This window comes from Hyperolius riggenbachi, chromosome 3 (genome assembly GCF_040937935.1).
Source record: "Hyperolius riggenbachi isolate aHypRig1 chromosome 3, aHypRig1.pri, whole genome shotgun sequence".
In the NCBI taxonomy this organism is placed as follows: domain Eukaryota; kingdom Metazoa; phylum Chordata; class Amphibia; order Anura; family Hyperoliidae; genus Hyperolius; species Hyperolius riggenbachi.
In genome coordinates, this window is record NC_090648.1 from 38,201,072 (window position 1) to 38,220,767 (window position 19,696).

Sequence of the window (19,696 nt, forward strand, 5' to 3'; positions counted from 1 at the left end):
CTCCATACCTCCTCCTGCTGCTGCTGCTGCTGTCTGTCTGTGTTTCCCACTGCCAGGGTACACAGATGATTTACCTTCTGCTGCCACTCTGCCACCAGCTATTACGTCAAACAATAGCTGCTCGCCTACTCCTCCATTCCTCCTCCTGCTGCTGCTGTCTGTCTGTGTTTCCCACTGCCAGGGTACACAGATGATTTACCTTCTGCTGCCACTCTGCCACCAGCTATTACGTCAAACAATAGCTATATTGGTTGCAAAACCAAAAACCAAAAAACCATAAAAAAAAAAAAAAAGGTTTAATTTTTCTGAGGTGCCCGGGTTGAAAACTGTGTTGTCCCAGTTGTGTATTGGACACAATGTGGGCTGCATGACCGCTGTCTGGGACCTCCTGTTGTGTTTATTTACAGCCCTGGTATCACCGCTAGGTACCAGGGCTATTATGTCACGCTGCCTACCTGCTGCCACACTCACACTGCTCCTCCATACCTCCTCCTGCTGCTGCTGCTGCTGCCTGTCTGTGTTTCCCACTGCCAGGGTACACAGATGATTTACCTTCTGCTGCCACTCTGCCACCAGCTATTACGTCAAACAATAGCTGCTCGCCTACTCCTCCATTCCTCCTCCTGCTGCTGCTGTCTGTCTGTGTTTCCCACTGCCAGGGTACACAGATGATTTACCTTCTGCTGCCACTCTGCCACCAGCTATTACGTCAAACAATAGCTATATTGGTTGCAAAACCAAAACCAAACAAACCATTAAAAAAAAAAAAAAGGTTTAATTTTTCTGAGGTGCCCGGGTTGAAAACTGTGTTGTCCCAGTTGTGTATTGGACACAATGTGGGCTGCACGACCGCTGTCTGGGACCTCCTGTTGTGTTTATTTACAGCCCTGGTATCACCGCTAGGTACCAGGGCTATTATGTCACGGCGAGCTGCCTGCCTCATTGACTGCCTGCTGCCACACACTCATCCTCCTCCTCCTGCTGCTGAATTTACCTCCTGCTGTCTTTGTGTTTCCACTGCCAGGGAGCACATACAATGGCGCTTCCAACATGCGTGCGCCCACCAGCTATTTGTTACGCTCAAAAATAGCTGCATTTCTTTAAAAAAAAAATTGAAAAGAGAAATACGTGAAGAAGAATAAGACTATATTGAAAAGGAAGGAGAAGAAGAAGAAGAAGAAGAAGAAGATGAAGAAGAAGAAGAAGAAGAAGAAGAAGAAGAAGAAGAAGAAGAAGAAGAAGAAGAAGAAGAAGAAGAAGAAAAAGAAGAAGAAGAAGAAGAAGAAGAAGAAGAAGAAGAAGAAGAAGAAGATATAGAAGAAGATATAGAAGAAGAAGAAGAAGAAGATATAGAAGAAGACGATATAGAAGAAGATATAGAAGAAGACGATATAGAAGAAGACGATATAGAAGAAGAAGATATAGAAGAAGACGATATAGAAGAAGACGATATAGAAGAAGAAGAAGAAAGATAAAGAAGAAGAAGAAGAAAGATAAAGAAGAAGAAGAACAAGTATATACAGTAACACTACTGAACAAAATTAAGGACACAACTTCTCTTTCCACATTTTTTTTTAAAGGAACATCCCCACATAATCACTTGCTGTTGTTACTTGGAAAAAAAGAGGTTTCTTGCATCATTCACCCTCAAAACAAGTGTTGGAAGCTATTTAAGGCCAATTCGAATAGTCAGCTCGAATAGTTAGCTCGAATACCGACTCGAATAGTGAGCTCGAAGTCCGAGGTCGAATCGAATAGTAAAAATTATTCGACTCGAATATTCGAATGACCTCGAATAATTTACTATTCGAATTCGACCAAACTCGGATTTTAAAAAGGGGTATTTGAGCACCACTGCTTCTAAACAGTGAAGTATGCAAATTGAAAAAAATGCACCTTTATTTCCAAATTGAATATAGGCACCATACATTGTGATAGGGACATAATTTAAAATGGTGTAATAAGCGGGACAAATTGGTAAATAAAGTACATAGGTTTTAATTATGGTAGCATGTATTAATTTCAAACTATAATGGCCAAAAGCTGAGCAATAATGATTTTTTTTCCTTTCTTTCTTAATATTCCTGTTAAAATGGATTTACAATAAATTAATTCTCAGCAAAATGTACCACCCACAGAAAGCCTAATTGGTGGCGGAAAAAACAAGATATAGATCCATTCATTGTGCCGAGTAGTGATAAAGTTATTAGCAAATGAATGGACAATGAAGATTTGTCTATATGGGAGTTGAAAATCATAAAAAAAAAAAAAAAAAAAAAAAAACGACATGCAAGTAAATTTTATCCTTTTAATATTTTTACAGGAAAGTACTTTTTAGGGTTAGGAATATAATTGCTGTTATCATCATTTTATTTTCACTTACAATGCAATTTTCTTTCATATTGCACAATTTTACATTTTACATGTACTGTATATTCTGGCGTATAAGACTACTTTTTAATCCTTGAAAATCTTCTGAAAAGCCGGGGGTCGTCGAATATGCCGAGTGTCCTTAATGTCAGGTCTTACTCCCTATCCTGTTACCGCCTCTCAGATCTCGCTGCTGAGGAATGTAGTGAAGCAGCCCAGGCGCACATGAGCAAGATCTGAGAGGTGGAGAGGGAGGTAAATAGGATACAAGGGTGGGCCAAACGGGTGAAAGAGGCGTGTTTTATGGGCACAGCACAGTCTATTCTTCCATATCGCTCTGATAAACAGGTAGACAAGGAGAGCCCACCAATCCAATTAGGGCGAGGGAGAGTTGACCAATCCAACCAGTCAATCGACTATATACTGTTATATACTGGGTACCACATACAGTACAGCACTAGTATCTGTTCATACATAGCACTTGTATATGATGTTTTTATAATTTTTATTTGGTGTGCGTTGGAAGAGGGGTAGTCTTAGGTAATTGGTGCTAGTGTCTGAAGAAAGGACAGATATGGCTTTGTAATAAAGCAATGTACAATACACATGTCATCTGAATTTAACTGGTGTCGTTCACACCTGGTGATCGTCTATTGACCACACAATGGCGCTCTTGTTGATGGTGAAAATTTCCCCAGAAGGTGCCGTGGTGTCGTAACTTCCAACCTTGACCTGCTGAATGTCACCTTCTGGTCTTAGCTGCCAATTCACAATGTCATATGCAGCAGGGGGATCTCCATTCTCATCAAAGTAAAATTCCCCTCCATTGTTCCTTCTAATTCTCACCTTTTTCAAAAAGTAGAGGAGCTGGAAGAAACATAGGAAGAGAGAAATGTGAAAATAAAAGCAAATTAAAAGGGTCTTTATGCTTCTTCTTTTGGAAAGTCCTATTCACAAAAGTCAAGGTTATTCAAAACTTGATTTGGAGGCACAAATACAAACATACACAAAAGAGCAAAATAAGCAGTAATCAGAAATGTGGTAAGTATCTGCAGCCAAGATTGCTGAAAGACAGCATTGCTCAGGCACCTGTAACATGTATTTAACATGCTAGTGTTAGTTAAAAATATGGGAGGCAGGTTTCACTTATTGCTTAATGTGCGTTTTAAGGACTCCTGAAATTAGTGAACCGAAAGGTATATGAAGGCTTTGGGAAAACTCTGGTTCACGAGCTATATCAGGCCCGGTGAACTGTGAATGCTAGCAGCTGCTGGGTGGCCGGATTCCTCACTTACCCCCTCCCTGCAGAGTTGCGATAAGTAGGCGGTTGCAGTAGCAGGAAAAAAGGCGCCGTCTGAGGGTGGACGAAAAGGGCGCCGCCATAGACTATAATGCAATTATTGTTAATACAGTGAAAAAAGCAGAAAAAAGGGTGCGCGAATAAATATCGTTAACATTAGAACATTACAGTTTTTGAAGTATGTTATTGTTTTAGAAACTTGCAATGTTATAATTTTTGTCATATTTTTTTTTGTATGTATAGATTTTAATTTAGCAAAGATATTATCATTTCTATGTGTAAAAGGGTGTTTCTGCAGAGGGAGTGGTTAGGGTTAGGCACCACCAGGGGGAGTGGTTAGGGTCAGGCACCACCAGGGGGGTGGATAGGGTTAGGCACCACCAGGGGGAGTGGTTACGGTTAGGCACCACTGGGGGAATGGTTAGGGTTAAGCGGTGGTTAGTTTTAGGCAACACCGAGGGGTGGTTAGGGTTAGGCACCAGTAGGGAGGTGGTTAAGGTTAGGCACCACCGGGGAGGAAAAGGTTAGGGTTAGTGCCACCAGGGCAGGTCCTGATGGTGTGTCACATGGTGCTGCTGTTGCAATGGAGACCCAATGTTGGAAGCAGCGTTTAGGTGAGTTACCCCCTCCTTATCACACCTCTGTAAGGAGAGGGAGATTTTAAAAAAAGAAATGTGGCCTGAAGTCCACAACCGGTGGACAGGGCCATTTAACCACTGTGCGACCGCAGAGCTCGAGTGCAAACAAACCCAGCGGGCCTCTGTGATCAGCCTGCCAGCCCGCGATCACAGCTGACAGGCTGTTTCAAAGGAAAAAAGAAAAAACAGAAATAAATGTGTACAGCGCTGCGACCTAGCACAGCGCTGTACAGGGGACAGCATTGTTACTTAGCTGTCCCCAGGACTGGCTCACAATCTAATCCCTGTCATAGGCATCAGCCTTCGGTTGGACGCAGTCGTAGATTGCATCGGTTACAGGGACGCCCCGTGTAGGCACATCTCCCACACGGTCCCATCCCAAACCACTCACCTGTCAACCACATCCTGGCAGCTGCAAAAAAGAAATTTAAAATCACAAACACTGGTTCGCACGACATCCGGGCAAACCAGGGCTCGCCTCCACTTTCCTCTAGCTATCGCATGGTGAGAGGTCCAGGGCTCGCCCGCATTTCCCTCTAGGTATCGCATGGTGGTGTGGGGGCCCCAGCCAGTGAGAGAGTCCGGGGCCCTTGGCTGTCCTGCGAACCAGTGTTTGTGATTTAAAATTTCTTTTTTAAAGCTTCCAGGATGCGGTTGACAGGTTAGGGAGGGGACCGTGTGGGAGATGCCTACACGCAGCGGTACCTGCAAGCGATGCAATCTACGATTGCGTCCAACCAAAGCCTCCCAGCTGATTGCTACCTAAGGGTGTATGACAGTACACCTGATTGGCTGACTGGCGCCTGCTGACCAAATAAAGGTAGGAAAATGCTTAAGCTGGTAGTGAGCAATTGTGTGTGTTGCAGGGTAACTTGTATGCCAGAATTTGGCTACTACATAGCCAAAATCGGGCAGTGACAGCTGGGCACGAACAGCCGCTGCCAGGCACAAAGTGTGACGGTGCTGCAACAAAGAGCACTCGGCTATAGTTTAGCCAAGTACTGCTCCACACCAAAATTTGGCCTACAAGAGACGGCAGGTTCCTATTAGCAATGGATACCCATCCACTCCAAAACTAATGCAGACACTAGCAGGTGGCTACTGGTAATGGGCACTTGGCATAGTCATAAGTGTTAGGTATCGTAAATGGGGATATTAGTGTTAGGTTGGAAGAGGTTTGTGTTAGGCATAGATAGAAGGACAGGAAAAAACATGTTACATTACTGATATTCTACTAATAAGAACTGGAGATAGTATAATTAAATGTACCAATATTCTACTATTGGGTAGATCTTGTGCACCTTTTAACTTGTGGAGCTTTTACATGTATGCCTTGCAAAGTGCCTCTAAGCACATTTGTAAAATATGTTCAAAATTCCATCATGCAAATTGTATGCATTTTCCAAATAAACTGTGATAACAAAATCACCAAATAAAAGTGATTATACTTCTGAATTTCAAGACACAACACTGTATCTATAACAGGGCTGTGGAGTCAGAGTTGGAGTCGAGGAGTCAGAGTCGGGGCAATTTTGGGCACCCAGAGTCGGAGTTGGAGTCAGAGTCGTTGCTTTCATAAACTGAGGAGTCGGAGTCGGGAGTCGGAGTCGGGTGATTTTTGTACAAAATCCACAGCCCTGTTAAGTATTAGACTAAGGAGTCGGAGTTGAGGAGTCGGAGTCGGGGCAATTTTGGGTACCCGGAGTCGGAGTTGGAGTCGGAGTCGTGGTTTCATAAACTGAGGAGTCGGAGTCGTAGTTGGAGTCGGAAGATTTTTGTACCAACTCCACAGCCCTGATCTATAATACATAATTTGGTTAAAATAAAAATGGAAATGACTAAATAAACAAAGTACCTGCCATGGCTTAAAATGCAATACATCAGCACAAACTGGTCTGAAAGTTTGACTATTTCCAAAAGAACACTTTCCAAGCTCATCCAAAGCTGTGGCCAACATGCGGACTGCAGTGTAAACATTGTAGGAAGATCTAGTTGTAGCGATATCCATATAATTAGTGAGGATATCTGTTAGATTTTCGGAACCTGTGCACACTTTTTCTTGAGTTTCCAAAGGGGAGGTGATATTTCGGCCAGCAGAAAATGTGCATTTGAACGTATTCTCCCAAAATAACTTGATCCACTCTTGACCAACCAACATAAAAGGATTGACCTTGTAAATATACTCTTCAAAGTTTGGTAGTGTCCCACTGGAAAATGCAATTCCAATGGTGCCAACAAGAATCTCTGAATATTCTTTAAAAGAAAAGAGATTGGCGGTGGACCATGCCTCACTGGCAATGAGTATCTTCTTTAAAACATTTTGTTTGGACCACTCGTTAATGACTAGGACCATATCAGCATCATTGAAGAAGAGTACCATAACTTTGGATGTAGACTTTTTAATCGCATTTATTACTTGAGGTGCATTTCGATCTGGCTGGCTCATTAAAATAGTTTCACTGAACTCCACACAAGCTCCGGCCTTGGCTATTACTTCCCTGATCAGATGGATTCCATGTTGACCATAATCATTGTCTGCAGCAACCAGCCCAAGCCATGACCAACCAAAATGTAAGACCAGCTGGGCAAGTCCATGCGACTGAAAAGCATCGCTTGGGACAGTTCTGAAGAAGGAGGGGAAGTTTCTGCGATTGCTTAGTAGTGGACTGGTTGACCAAAAACTAATCTGTGGATGAAGAGCTTTTAATGAGTTGACAATTATAGGAACATTCTGAGTCAGAATAAATAGTAATAATAAACTTACACAATCATTATATTTTATGAAAGGTTCTCCACTGACCAGACTTAGAACGGGAGGAGTGGTGTGATAATGACAATGGTAGCAGAATCATACTTTTCTATGGGTTTCTAGTTGTGAGAAAGCTACACTCTACATTGGACAAAGCATCCACACTACCTATTCAAATCGAACTTTTTTTTTTTTTTAAGTTGTGTTATAAAGGACATCTTCTTTATACATATGAATAAACATATGTACCTATTCAGTGTGACCCCTTGACCTTGTTGTTGTGAGTTTTACCATTCCCCAACACGGTTATCATGTTTTTTACATTTATATGCTGAGTTCTTATTTTCCAATATGGCTGCAAATACTGCCAGTGTTGCAGCCATATTGGAAGAATTAAGCTGATTTATAAATGACAAAAAAACACAAAGATGGCCACAGGGAGCAGCAATAATTACACCAATAAGGTCATGGGGTCACATTTAACAGATACATTAATTTATTCATATGTATTGTGGCGTCACACTTCAGTGCCTCCGGGTTGCTCTCTGTATCCTGAGCCGAGACTCGCGAGCCCCACACTCAGGAGCACACACATAGGGGCTGGCGTTACAGAGGAGAGGGTGGTGATGGGCAGCAACAGGGCAGGTTTGAGTGAAGAGCTCAGCCTCTTCTTGTCTGGCTTCAACTATAATGCTGAAGATTTTAATGGAGGACTACAGGGACCAGTGGTGGCTTCACCAGGATACTGACTCTACAGACAGGTATGTCAGCTCAATGCACATACCACTGTGGTCTGTTTATTGTACTTTGTGGTTACAGGTATCCTTCACATTCTAAATTGGGTGGAAAAAAGTTAAAATCTCTTTTGCATTGTTTCCTGCTGTCTGTGTCCCTATTGAAGAGATTTCTCCCCTCTTCCTGTTCTTGTGGTCACATGGATCTCCTTGTTAGTCCTGGTGGAAGAAAATTAAGAATAGCAATGGAAACTTGATGAGGATTCAGACCTTTCCACACTTGAACAGAAGGAATTATTTGTTCCTACTGCTCGAACCAATTTCAGGATTTTTTCCTTAAATAGAAACAATAAAAAGTTCAACTGATTCTAACCCATTTCTAGACAAGTAGATATAACAATTTGCTGTGTTGTTGCTTTGAAAAACAACTTATGTTTTAATTAAGCACAAGCCCTTTGACTCTTTTGGGAGATGATTGGTCACAAAGAAGCCTATCTCTATCTACTATGTAGCATAGCTTGCTGAAAAGAACTCATACAAAATCATGAGTTACTAAATATCATGTAATGTTAGCTTTACACATTACAGTATTACCTTTAGCAACCTATTACAGAGAATTCCCTGGAAAGCCAGTATAGGGGCCGGAGTATTTTAATGACTTGGTATGGGTGTAGTGGAACCTAGGTCCATTTCACAATTCAAAAATACAATTTTTTAGGTTAATGTTTATAAATGTTCAGGTAGAAAGGAGAGCAGGGAGCTGTCATAGGTCTATTTTTAAGGCAGAAGTACATAATTTGCCAGCTTGCAATATGTATTTAGTTGAGTCAACAATTTTCTGGGTCAGATCTTGGTTTAGGCAACTCAGTAAGTCCATCCCTGTATAATATTTTTTATATTAACAAGTTACCTGTGGAAATCTATTGAGCCCCAGGATATTAGCTATTGCCATTGACTGGGTGGAGATCGAAGGACCAAGAATGGCTGAGAGCGGAGAATCTAGAAGACATCTGTAGTTGGGAAGAGCTGTACTGAGTCCTGTTAGGATCTGTAATGTTGCCTTCACATTCAGATGTAGCACGTTGCATGAGTCGTAGGCCTGGAGACCCAGAGATACGTTTGGTAAAATGTTGAGGTCATTGTTGATCTCTTCAATAGCAAACATTGTAGTCTGAAATGTCTGGAAGCTTTCAAAGGAGAACCTTGATGGCAGAAAAAAAGTAGTTACATTCCATTTTATTGAGAAACAAAAGCTGTCTTCTCCAGAAGAGCTTAATTATTGAGAGCTCCATAATTTTAGCAAAAATCTGCCCTGTTCTGTAGTGCATATAATTTGAACAGTGGTGAGAGGAGGCAAACAAAAGCTGACAGACACTGCATACACATGTTTTATTGGAAATTGGACACTGACATTAGATGTTCAGCATAGGCAAGAGTGACCAAGCAAGTGGGTGCCCAGGCAAATATCCACCCATGGCCATTTTGCACTATCTCCTTTGTTCACAGCTTAATCTGGTATGTCAGATTTGTTAAGATCGAGCCGTGAACAAGCATGGGAGTACAAAACAGCCATTGGCGGATCTTTGCCTGGGTGGCTTTTTACTTGGCCACTCTTGCCTATTTTAAACATCTAATGTAAGTCTCCAATTTTCAATATCACTTTTGTATGTAGTGCCAGCTTCTGATTGCCTCCTGCCACCCCTACTTTAGCTACATGCGCTATGAAGACATACACCAAATAATGTACGCAAGCTATAAATAGGTTGAGAGCTATAAATTACTAGCTGTAACGATCGGTGTAACACAGAGAGGATCTGATTATCGGTGATCTGCAGTATCACCGAGAATACAGATATATACCCGATTATTGATGATCTGCAGTATCACCGATAATCAGATATATCTCTAACCTCTGGACACCTGAGTAATATGAGTGTTTGGTGCAACAGTAATACTTTGAGGAGAGCACCCGTATAGAGGGTGCAAGGCAGTAAGAGATACTACCCAAAGAACAGGCTCCTTCCAATAGCCTGAGGCTCCCCAAGGGGAGGAGTCAGGCTGAGAATGGGAAGGACCGGAGTGTGAGTGACATCAATGGTGGAGTGTCACTGACAGATCTGTGAACTATCTCTAAACAGAGGAGATAGTTCTCGAGGTCGGACAAGCCAGGTCGGCAACAGACAGACAGATCAGATACAGAGGAAAGAGACTGATTCAGAATCCTAAGGCAAGCAAGGTTTGGCAACGGAGTATCAGATATAGCGAAGTACCAAATTAGAGATCAGAAGAGAGGTCAGGAAAGCAGAAGGTCATAACAAATAATCAACAATGTCTAGTCTTTAGGTGTGAGCTCCTTGATCATCAACACCATGGAACTAGTCTGAAGTATAACAGGATGGTAAAGCTAATTCCTAGTCTTGGGTGTGAGCTCCGTAGTCATCAACACCCTGGAACTAGTCTGAATAATAACACAGATAATACACAGTATTCCTAGTCTTGGGTGTTAGCTCTGTAGTCATCAACACCTTGGAACTAGTCTGAATAATAACACAGATAATACACAGTATTCCTAGTCTTGGGTGTGAGCTCCATAGTCATCAACACCCTGGCACTAGTCTGAATAAATAACACAGATAATACACAGTATTTCTAGTCTTGGGTGTGAGCTCCGTAGTCATCAACACCCTGGAACTAGTCTGAAGAATAACACAGATTCTGATAAAAAGGTCTAAGTGCTACCACGTAGTGATCGCAACGGCAGACACCAGAGAAATGACCAGCACCCAGTATATATACCAAAGCGCTCTCCAGCGCCTCCCCTAAGTGCTGGACCAATGGGAACTGATAGAATTGTCAGCTGACCGGCTTGGTCAGCTGACACCCTTCTGGCTGTCATAAAAGCTCTGCCTCTCAGTGCGCGCACGCATCCTTATGAACCTGTGTGGACTATCAGTCCCAACCACACCAGACATGTGTTGTATTGCATCCGCTGTGCTGGACGCGGAACCAGCCGCACCGCTATCAGAGCATGCGGCGGTTTCTCAGCGTTCAGCCATACTGACAGATGAAGGCTTATGCGTGCAAACCGCCGCGTTAGACGCAGAATCAGCCGCTTTGCTCTGAGCACCCGTGGTGGCTTTTCCGCGTTTTCTCACACTAGCTCTATCTCTTCTATTTTCCAGTTGATTTTTTTTTTAAGTGGTAGTAACATGAAATCCAGTAACTTACCTAGTGCAGGTGGTCTCTGGAGGCCTTTCTGTGAAAGAAACATCATACTGAGTTCTGTCTACATGAAATGGAAAAAGGAATCCGATAATCACATCTCCAGCTAGAGTCACTCCCTCGAAGTGGGGGGCATCCAGTCGACACGCCAAGTCAGTGGGGCCATTAGAGGGAAAAGCCGGGATCAGGCAGGAGAGGATCAGGATTAGGACCACTGTAGTTAAACTCACCATCTTGGCTCTGGAAACCTGACATGAATGCGTAGGAATAACAGAAATGTAAATATTCAGTAACCTGGCTTGGCTGAATTATCCTAAATAAAAAACAAACAACAAAACAAAAAAAGTCAAGGTTATATGAAATGAAATTCCTACAAACCTACAAACAAACAAAAAACATAAAGTCATACAAGACATTTTGTTCTTTATTATTTACTACTGTTAAAGATGATTTATCCGTAGATGTTTACAGGCATCAATTGAGCTGCACAAAGCAGGTAGCATTGAAACTTAAAAGTAAACACCTGCAGTAATTTGCATACTGGCATTCCCAATTCACATGACGCTATTAAAAAGTGACAAGTTTGAAACTGTCACAGCAGAAGAAATCAGTAACAAGTTGATTATGGGGTTGACGCACTGAACTGTGGTAATGTTGCTCTGCATAGACAGCACATGCCGTGTGCTGTCTGCGCACAGCAATATTACTGAAGTTAAGTGCTTCAACCCCATAATGAGAAGACCAGATTCTTTGGAGAAATCCTTGATGCTTGGAAAAATTTAGGGCAAAATAAGGGGACAACAGAGGCTAAGTTGGATTGATAGCATATATGAAGCTATGAACATGCCTAAGGTAACAGCTGAAAGAAGCAGGGATTGACAGACACATGTGGCAAGCAAAGGTACATATAGCAACGAAGAGTCAAAGTTGACTAAACAAATAAGGATTAAATGTCCCTCCAGCCCTCCACTGTTTTCTTTCATGCATGAGAACTCCCACCCTACCTATAAATGCTTCTGCTTTAGTTCCCCTGGCTTTGGATGGGTCCAGTTAGAGGACAACTATTAAAAATATATATATATTTTTGAGTAAGCATACATACGATGTATGTTTGTCCCAGAGTAAAATGTGCTATACATCACTTTTTTCTTTTGTACCTGTGTCTTACAGTAGTAGCACAAAATCATGACAGATGTGGCAGGTTTTGGACTGATTCATCTCCTCATGGGAGATTGTTCCCCAGCAGGTACATGGGACGGGAGCATCCAACATGAGGTGAATTAACCCCCTTTAGATTTCCACGGGAAAATGCGCCTTATAAGTTTGTATTCTCTTTTCTCTGAGACCGTTTTATTACCTTTTTGTAGATATAGTATCTTCATCAGTTTGGTATCTGGTCCTTTTTAGCCCTTCTAAAATGGAGTATCATCTGATTCCCATAGCAGAGCTCATAAGTGAACATTAAAAACATTGGATGTGCTTCTCTTCATGACCTCTGTTTTGTTTTCTCCTGGCTATAAACTGATTTTAGGGATTCATAGGCAACCTCAGTAGGACACAATTCCTTCATGGCAGTTAGTACATAACTGCCTCATGATTAAAATGGCAAAACATATAAAATGGCAGATTACTCAAAAATCTCTCTTTACTCAAAATAGAATTGCTGATGTTATTTTAAATGTAATTTCAAATCTCAGCATTGTGTCCAAATATTAATATTCAGATGTACCAAATCAGCTGTTTGCAGACACAGATAAAAAAAGATAGGATCACGAAAACCTCTAAAATGCCATAAAAATCTGGAGAAGAAAAGGCCTTTTTTTAGGTTTTCAGTAAAGTGTGAAAGCAAGCAATGATGAAGAAAGATGTCCGTCGGAGACAGTCAGGACAGCCACAGATGAACTACTAGACACTTGTTGCTTTATGTTGACTTTAGTGCCTTATTTATAGAAAGCCAGTGTTGCTTTTTTAAATGTTCCGATGTTAACTAATTATTTTACATCACTTGTGTCCAGAAATAACTTTCTCCTCTTGGTGAGAGATTCCCTTGATACAGCTGATAACCCTGAGCCCCTGGATGACAGTTAGTAACTGTAATTGTGACACAATGGGCTCGATTCACAAAGCGGTGCTAACCCAGTTAGCATGCCTAAAAGACTTTAGGCATGATAACCATTGCACCATGCTGGTGAAAAGCCAGTTTAGGCGTGATAAGTTTAGGTGTGATAAGTTTAGGTGTGATAAGTTTAGGCATGCTAAGTTTAGATAAGTTTAGATCGCTTGCAAAGTCCCGCACGCAAAGCAGCGCCATTAAACTTTATACAAAGTGCACCAGTCTTTGCTAGCGTAAAACTTTTGATCAGCTGTGCACTGCGGTGCTAACGCAGTTGGCGCTTAAACTTATCATGCCTAAACTTATCACACCTAAACTTATCATGCCTAAACTTATCACACCTAAACTTATCACACCTAAACTTATCATGCCTAAACTGAGTTTAGGCATGATAAAGGGCTTTTCACCAGGGTGCTAACTGTTAGCACCGCTTTGTGAATCAAGCCCAATGAGCTCTCCGGTAGTTCAGGAAGATCCTGAGGGGGGGATTCTATTAGTGATACAGCAAAACTGTAATTTTTTTTAAATCTTCAAATATTGCCTTTCATTAGCACATAGTGAATTCTTAATGACTTAATACAGGTGAAATTAATAGTTTACGTAAAACCAATGGTGTTTCTTAGAGTAGGTTTGTAAAGGATGCACAAATAATTACCAGGTCATATACAAGCTCACTGAACCAATATAACTAACCTGTCCAATAAAGGTATGGAGGGGTGTGTATCCACTTTATAAACATTATACTGTTTATGTACAGCCTGAGTCTTTACAGGTTAGAATATTGTCCTGGAAATCCAATCAGAGTTGCAACAATTGAAACCGAAAATTATAAATACATACTACTACTACTCTACTACTAATAATAATAATAGTAGTCCATCTTGTTCTTAATGGAACTAGCAGTTGGCTATAAGAAATCCATTAAGTACAGTGTGTTAAGAATAGCTCTGTGGTTCCCCCTCCTACAGTTGTCACTCCAGGCATCTGTGTGGTTTGCCTATGCCTAAAAACAGCCCTGGGATGGTGTAATGCTATAGCTTAGTAGTGTGTATAATGGGATGGAGAGAAGAGACAATGAGGTGGCAGATGAGCAAGTGGTGGCTAATGGGTAGGTAAGTATCAGCACAGTGAGCACTGTAGCAGTTTAGGAACCTTACATGGTGGATCACTAAACAACAGCATGGGGCAACTGCACACGTGTTACATTCTTGGCTGAGACCATATTAAATGGTCGCCTTGGCCAAGGGTTAATCAGTGTGTGTACAAGGCTTAATGCACCCCCGCCTTCCCTTTGGTTGTCTCTCCCTGACTGCTCCCCTGGGCCCATGCTTGATGTGTAGCTGCACTGTGATAACTCACCTGTCCCAGCGCACTGCTCCATCTGTGCTCTGTCTTCAGTCCCAATGCCTGCCTCTTCTCCATCCGGCACATGTTGTATATAAATTACCTGCGCCAGGTCATGGAGAAGTTGCAGTCAGCAGGGCTGAAGACGGAGCATGGACAGAGCAGCACACTGGGGCAAGTCAGTTATTACAATGTGGCCACACATCGTGCAAGGGGACTTGGGAGCAGTCTGGGAAGACCACCTGGTGGTCAAGCAGCATGGGGAGCTAGGCAGCCTAAGGAGGGTGGCAGCAGTCAGGGGTCTGGGGCAATTGCCCCCTTTGCCTTAATGTCAGCACTGACCCTGATGTTGGCAGGTGACAAAACTGTGCACTTGTGTGCACTTGAAGAAAGAAGGGAGAGAAAAAGACAGGGGAGAAAGAGAGAGGGAGAAACACAGGAGGACCTACTTAACCATAGATGTGTGTCTTCTGCTATCCCATGTACCAGAGATGTGCAGGATAGTTTAAAGTAGACCCAAATTAAAAATACAAGACTTCAGAAATAAAATCTATTTTCTAAATTATAATAATAAATAGCAGCCTTTTTTTCAGTTGCATGATGACAAATATAAAATATTTTACATTTATTGGAGGAACCCCTCCCTTCCTTTCAAATTGCCGGGACAAAATCCGGCAAACTGGTGGAGTAGGTGGTGTCCGGCAATGGAGGAATTGCTAATGGCTCCCTCCAGTATAACCCTAGCTATAAAAAGAGAAGGGCGAAAAGCATGCACTGAAATGCTCATAGGCTTGAAGGAGTGTTTATTTATCTTTGTATGTGTCAGAGTGGTGCAACTAAATATTTTTAATTAAAAAAAATGTTTGGTTTGGGTCCGCTTTAAATGAAAGGGAAGAGAGACCAGAGGGGGGTCTCATGGAAGAGGGAGAGAGAGTGCTTCAGTCAGTAGCCATTGCCAATGCATGCCTATGGAGATGATAGCAGAGGCTCACTGAGAGCAAGTGAGAGACTTTGCAGAGTTCCGTTTAGTGAAATGCCGGGAGTTGACGACCCCTTTGTGACCCCTTTTTTACCACTTCAGCTGGGAACTGGTAAGCAAGCCTTCCATGCAGTCCCTTTCAATGTAGTGCTGTGTGAGGGAGAGCAGTGTGGCTGGCAGCACGAGAGTGACTGGTTTTGTGGCAGGCTGAAGTTGCAGTGAATCAGTTGGTGAAACACATTGAAGTAAAGCAGCTTTCGGGAAAGAAGCGGGCAGAGCAATGCACCACATCAGAATAGATCTGTAGCTCTTGTTGTGCACTAGAACCCTGGAGCTTATTGGCACTCCAAGCCAACTCCTGGGTAGTCTAGTCCTCAAAACGGTGCAGTCCATAATAGAAAAAAAGTATTCTTAAACTCTTGTCCAGTGTGTAAAAGAGGGAAAGCCTTTTATCACTTCCCTACCATAGGTTATTTCCCTTTAAAAACCAAAGCAATTTTCCCATTTAACACTCCTCTCATTTATTCACCAATAACTTTATCACAACTTACTTTGCGGTAAAAGCAAGGCTTTCTTTGGGTGGTACTTTTTGCTAAGAATGATTTTATTTTCTATGCAATTTAAACAATGGTTGAAATACAGTAGGCTTTTTATCATGCATATAGCATGTGATTTATGACACCTGATCACCACCGATAGTCAGGAGGGGACAGCCATGTCACACGACTGTCCCCAGTACAACGCTGCTGCTGATCGCAGCGCTGTACAAGTAAATAGACGGCAATCACGCCGTCTAACAGTCTCCCGAGCGGCTATTGCCGCGCGGAGACTGAAGAGGGGGCGGAGCTCTGCCCTCCGAGTATGAGATGTGCACGCAGCGTGCGTGCGATCTCATGCAAATTAGCGCCCCAGGACTTGACGCCAATTGGCGTTAGGCGGTCCTGGGGCTGCCGCCGTGACCACGCCCATTGGCGTGGGGTGGTCATTAAGTAGTTAAATTGATGAGGACCGTTATAAGCCCTGCATGTGCAGAGCTGGCACAGGAAGCTTAGACAGTTAACTGCTTGCCGGACCGCCCCTAGCTATCCTGCCGCCAAAGTCCTGGGCCAAAACCAAAGGACAGTGGAAGTACACTGGGAGGCAGACCAAGAGAATGCAGCTCACCAAATAATTTCATGATTTATAGTTTAATGATACTAATTGAAACCAAAAATCACCTTGCAGAAAGCCGGGAATTCGGATCAGTAAAGCATTAAAGAATGAATTCTTGATGAGTACAGATGACCAATGAGATTGTAATTGTCAAAATCTCCAGTTTTCATGCAGATCTAATGTAAATTGTATGCATGGTGGAAATGGGTCAAGCAATTGCTAAATTATAGCATAAGAACCTTTCAGACTAGGGGCTTGATTCACTAAGGCAAATAGCATGCCTTATCAAAGTTAACACGCCTTATCAAAGTGAATATGCCTTATCAGAGTAGCATAGCGAGCGCTTCGAACCCACAGGGGCTCAGGGCAGGATGAGTGGAGCTCTCGTCATTTCCAATTAGCAGGCATAAGTTCAGTGGCGGCGCTACACTGGGGCTTACCCAGGCTTCAGGCCCAGCTGTCAACCAATCAGCCCCCACTAAAGCCCCCCTGCGGGCCGCAGCCACCGCCGCAAGTTCAAGGAAGGAGGAGGACTGGAGGAGGGCTGGCCTGGCTGTCACTCAAATCGGAGTGACTTAACCCCGCCCCACCAGAAGCGCAGCCACACAGGCACAGAGCGGCCTGCAAGGAACGTTCCTGCCATAAGTTTGTGTCACGTGACGACGTCCATCACGTGACACGCACCGTACGCAGTGTGCAGCACTCTTGCCTCACCTCGCCTCGCCTGGCCCGCTCATCTTCAGAGACGCTGCCGCTTGCAGCTCCGACGGCCGTTAAGCAGCCAGGCCAGCCAGCACAGCACTGCAGTGCTCACAGTGTGGGGACTCTGCAGCTGGACACCACCAGACCAGAGAGTGACTGCCAGCCAGCGCGCACATACATCCGAGGACTGGCGCAGGAGGAACCTGGAGGACTCAAGGTGGGTGGCACTGGGCAGCCAAGCCAACTTGAGTGTTTTTTTTTTTTTAGCATTTGATGCTGTCAGCCTGGCACTAGCCAGGTCTGAGCTGCCCTGGGGCCCCCAGCCCACCACACCACTGGCTAGACCTGAGCCACCTAAGGCCTTCAGCCCACCACCTCCAGCCAGGCCTGAGCTGCCCTGGGGCCCCCAACTCACCACCACCAACCAGGTCTGATCTGCCCTGGGGCCCCCAGCCCACCACCAGCCAGTCCTGTGCTGGCCTTGGGACACCAGCCCACCACCACCAGCCAGGCCTGAGCTGCCCTGTGCCCCCAGCCCACCACCACCAGCCAGGCCTGAGCTGCCCTGGGGCCCCCAGCCCACCACCACCACCAGCTAGGCCTGAGCTGCCCTGTGCCCCCAGCCCACCACCACCAGCCAGGCCTGAGCTGCCCTGTGGCGCCCAGCCCACCACCACCAGCCAGGCTTGAGCTGCCCTGGGGCCCCAGCCCACCACCAGCCAGGCCTGAACTGCCCTGTGACCCCCAGCCCACCACCAGCCAGGCCTGAACTGCCCTGGGACGCCCAGCCCACCACCACCAGCCTGAGGTCTCCAGCCCACCACTAGCCAGGCCTGAGCTGCCCTTGGGCCCCCAGCCCACCACCACCAGCCAGTCCTGAGGCCATCAGCCCAGCCCACCACCAGCCAGGCCTGAACTGCCCTGGGACCCCAGCCCACCACCAGAAAGGCCTGAACTGCCCTGGGATGCCAGCCCTCCACCACCAGCCAGGCCTGAGCCTGAGGTCTCCAGCCCACCACCAGCCAGGCCTGAGTTGCCCTTGGGCCCCCAGCCCACCACCACCAGCCTGACTGGGGACATCTATACATCTGGCTACCTATACTGGGGACACTGGCTGTCTGTCATTATGTGCATTAACTGGTGAAACGCTGTCTCTCATTACATGCATTTACTGGGGGAACGATGGCTGTCATTATGTGCATTTACTGGTGAAAAGCTGTCTCTTATGTGCATTTACTGGTGAAAGGCTGTCTGTCATTACATGCATTTACTGGGGAAACGCTGTCTGTCATTATGTGCATTTACTGGTGAAAAGCTGTCTCTTATGTGCATTTTCTGGTGAGGGGCAGTCTCTCATTACATGCAATTACTGTCATTATGTGCATTAACTGGGGAAACGCTGTCTGTCATTATGTGCATTTACCTCATTTTTTTTAATGTAACTAAATTAGCTGGTACAACTACGTTACAGTTAGCCCCGCCCACATGATGTCATGACTACGCCCATTTCTTTGCTGCTGCGCAAAAGTGCCCCCCGTGAGCCCCACCTGCTAACCCTTGTGCCCCCTTTGAGCCCCCCAAAAATCTGAAGCTGGAGCCGCCACTGCATAAGTTTGTTATGCTACTCTGATAAGGCATGCTAACTTTGATAAGGTGTGTTATCTCTGATTAGGCATGCTATTTGTCTTGGTGAATCAAGCCCTATGTCCGTTGCAGTACATCCTAACTGACACTATAATTGCATTGCAACGCAATGCAATAACATCCCTATGGGGCTTTCACATTGGAGCCCTTATTCCATTCACTTTATCTCCTGAGTTTTCTCCCAGGAGATCATTTTCCATCTCCTATTTAAAATAACTTTTCAGCACTTTGCAATTGAAACAGTACCAAAAAGTAGGTGATAAAGTACTGCCAAAATTATTCTGAGTATTTTCTTGCTTGCTGGTGGTTTTGGGAAATATCACCTATGAGAAATGTGTTTTGCCGGAGATCGTGCTCGCTGATATACGCGCATCTCTGCTTGAATGACGGAGCTCTGCTCTATTTACAATGTACATCGCTGCGATCTAAGGCAGACCTGTAATGGGGACAGCTGAGTGTCATGGCTGTCCCCAGTATAGCGTTGCTTTAGATCACCTTCGACCCCTTGGGAGGCACAGAGAGTGATCGCCTCTCATAGGCTGATGTCTATGAGAGCCAATCGCTGTGATTGGCTGGCGAGAGGAGGGAGGGAAGGGGGAAAATATATAAAAATTCATACATTTATAAATGCATTTATAAATAAATAAACAAACATGCTGGCAGTTCTGTTCTTTGTGCTACACTTGGTAGCTCCGACCGCTAGACAACAAAAACAGTAAACAAAGCCGATATGTACAAAACATTGCATT

At 44.2% G+C, this 19,696-nt stretch overlaps 2 protein-coding genes across 2 annotated transcripts in view; both read right to left on the reverse strand.

Annotated features, from left to right (window-relative positions):
- Positions 1–12,517, reverse strand: part of LOC137562062 (extracellular calcium-sensing receptor-like) — a 36,375-nt gene extending 23,858 nt beyond the window's left edge. The window contains exons 1-4 of the mRNA XM_068273401.1: positions 12,371–12,517; positions 11,020–11,326; positions 8,702–8,993; positions 3,010–3,237 (exon numbers count right to left, since the gene is read on the reverse strand). Coding sequence (XP_068129502.1) covers positions 3,010–3,237; positions 8,702–8,993; positions 11,020–11,246 — 747 coding nt within the window. The 5' untranslated portion in view covers positions 11,247–11,326; positions 12,371–12,517. The remainder of the gene's footprint in view (positions 1–3,009; positions 3,238–8,701; positions 8,994–11,019; positions 11,327–12,370) is intronic.
- LOC137562063 (extracellular calcium-sensing receptor-like) overlaps positions 11,300–19,696 on the reverse strand; it is a 37,880-nt gene continuing 29,483 nt past the window's right edge. Inside the window, exon 6 of the mRNA XM_068273402.1 lies at positions 11,300–11,326. Coding sequence (XP_068129503.1) covers positions 11,300–11,326 — 27 coding nt within the window. The remainder of the gene's footprint in view (positions 11,327–19,696) is intronic.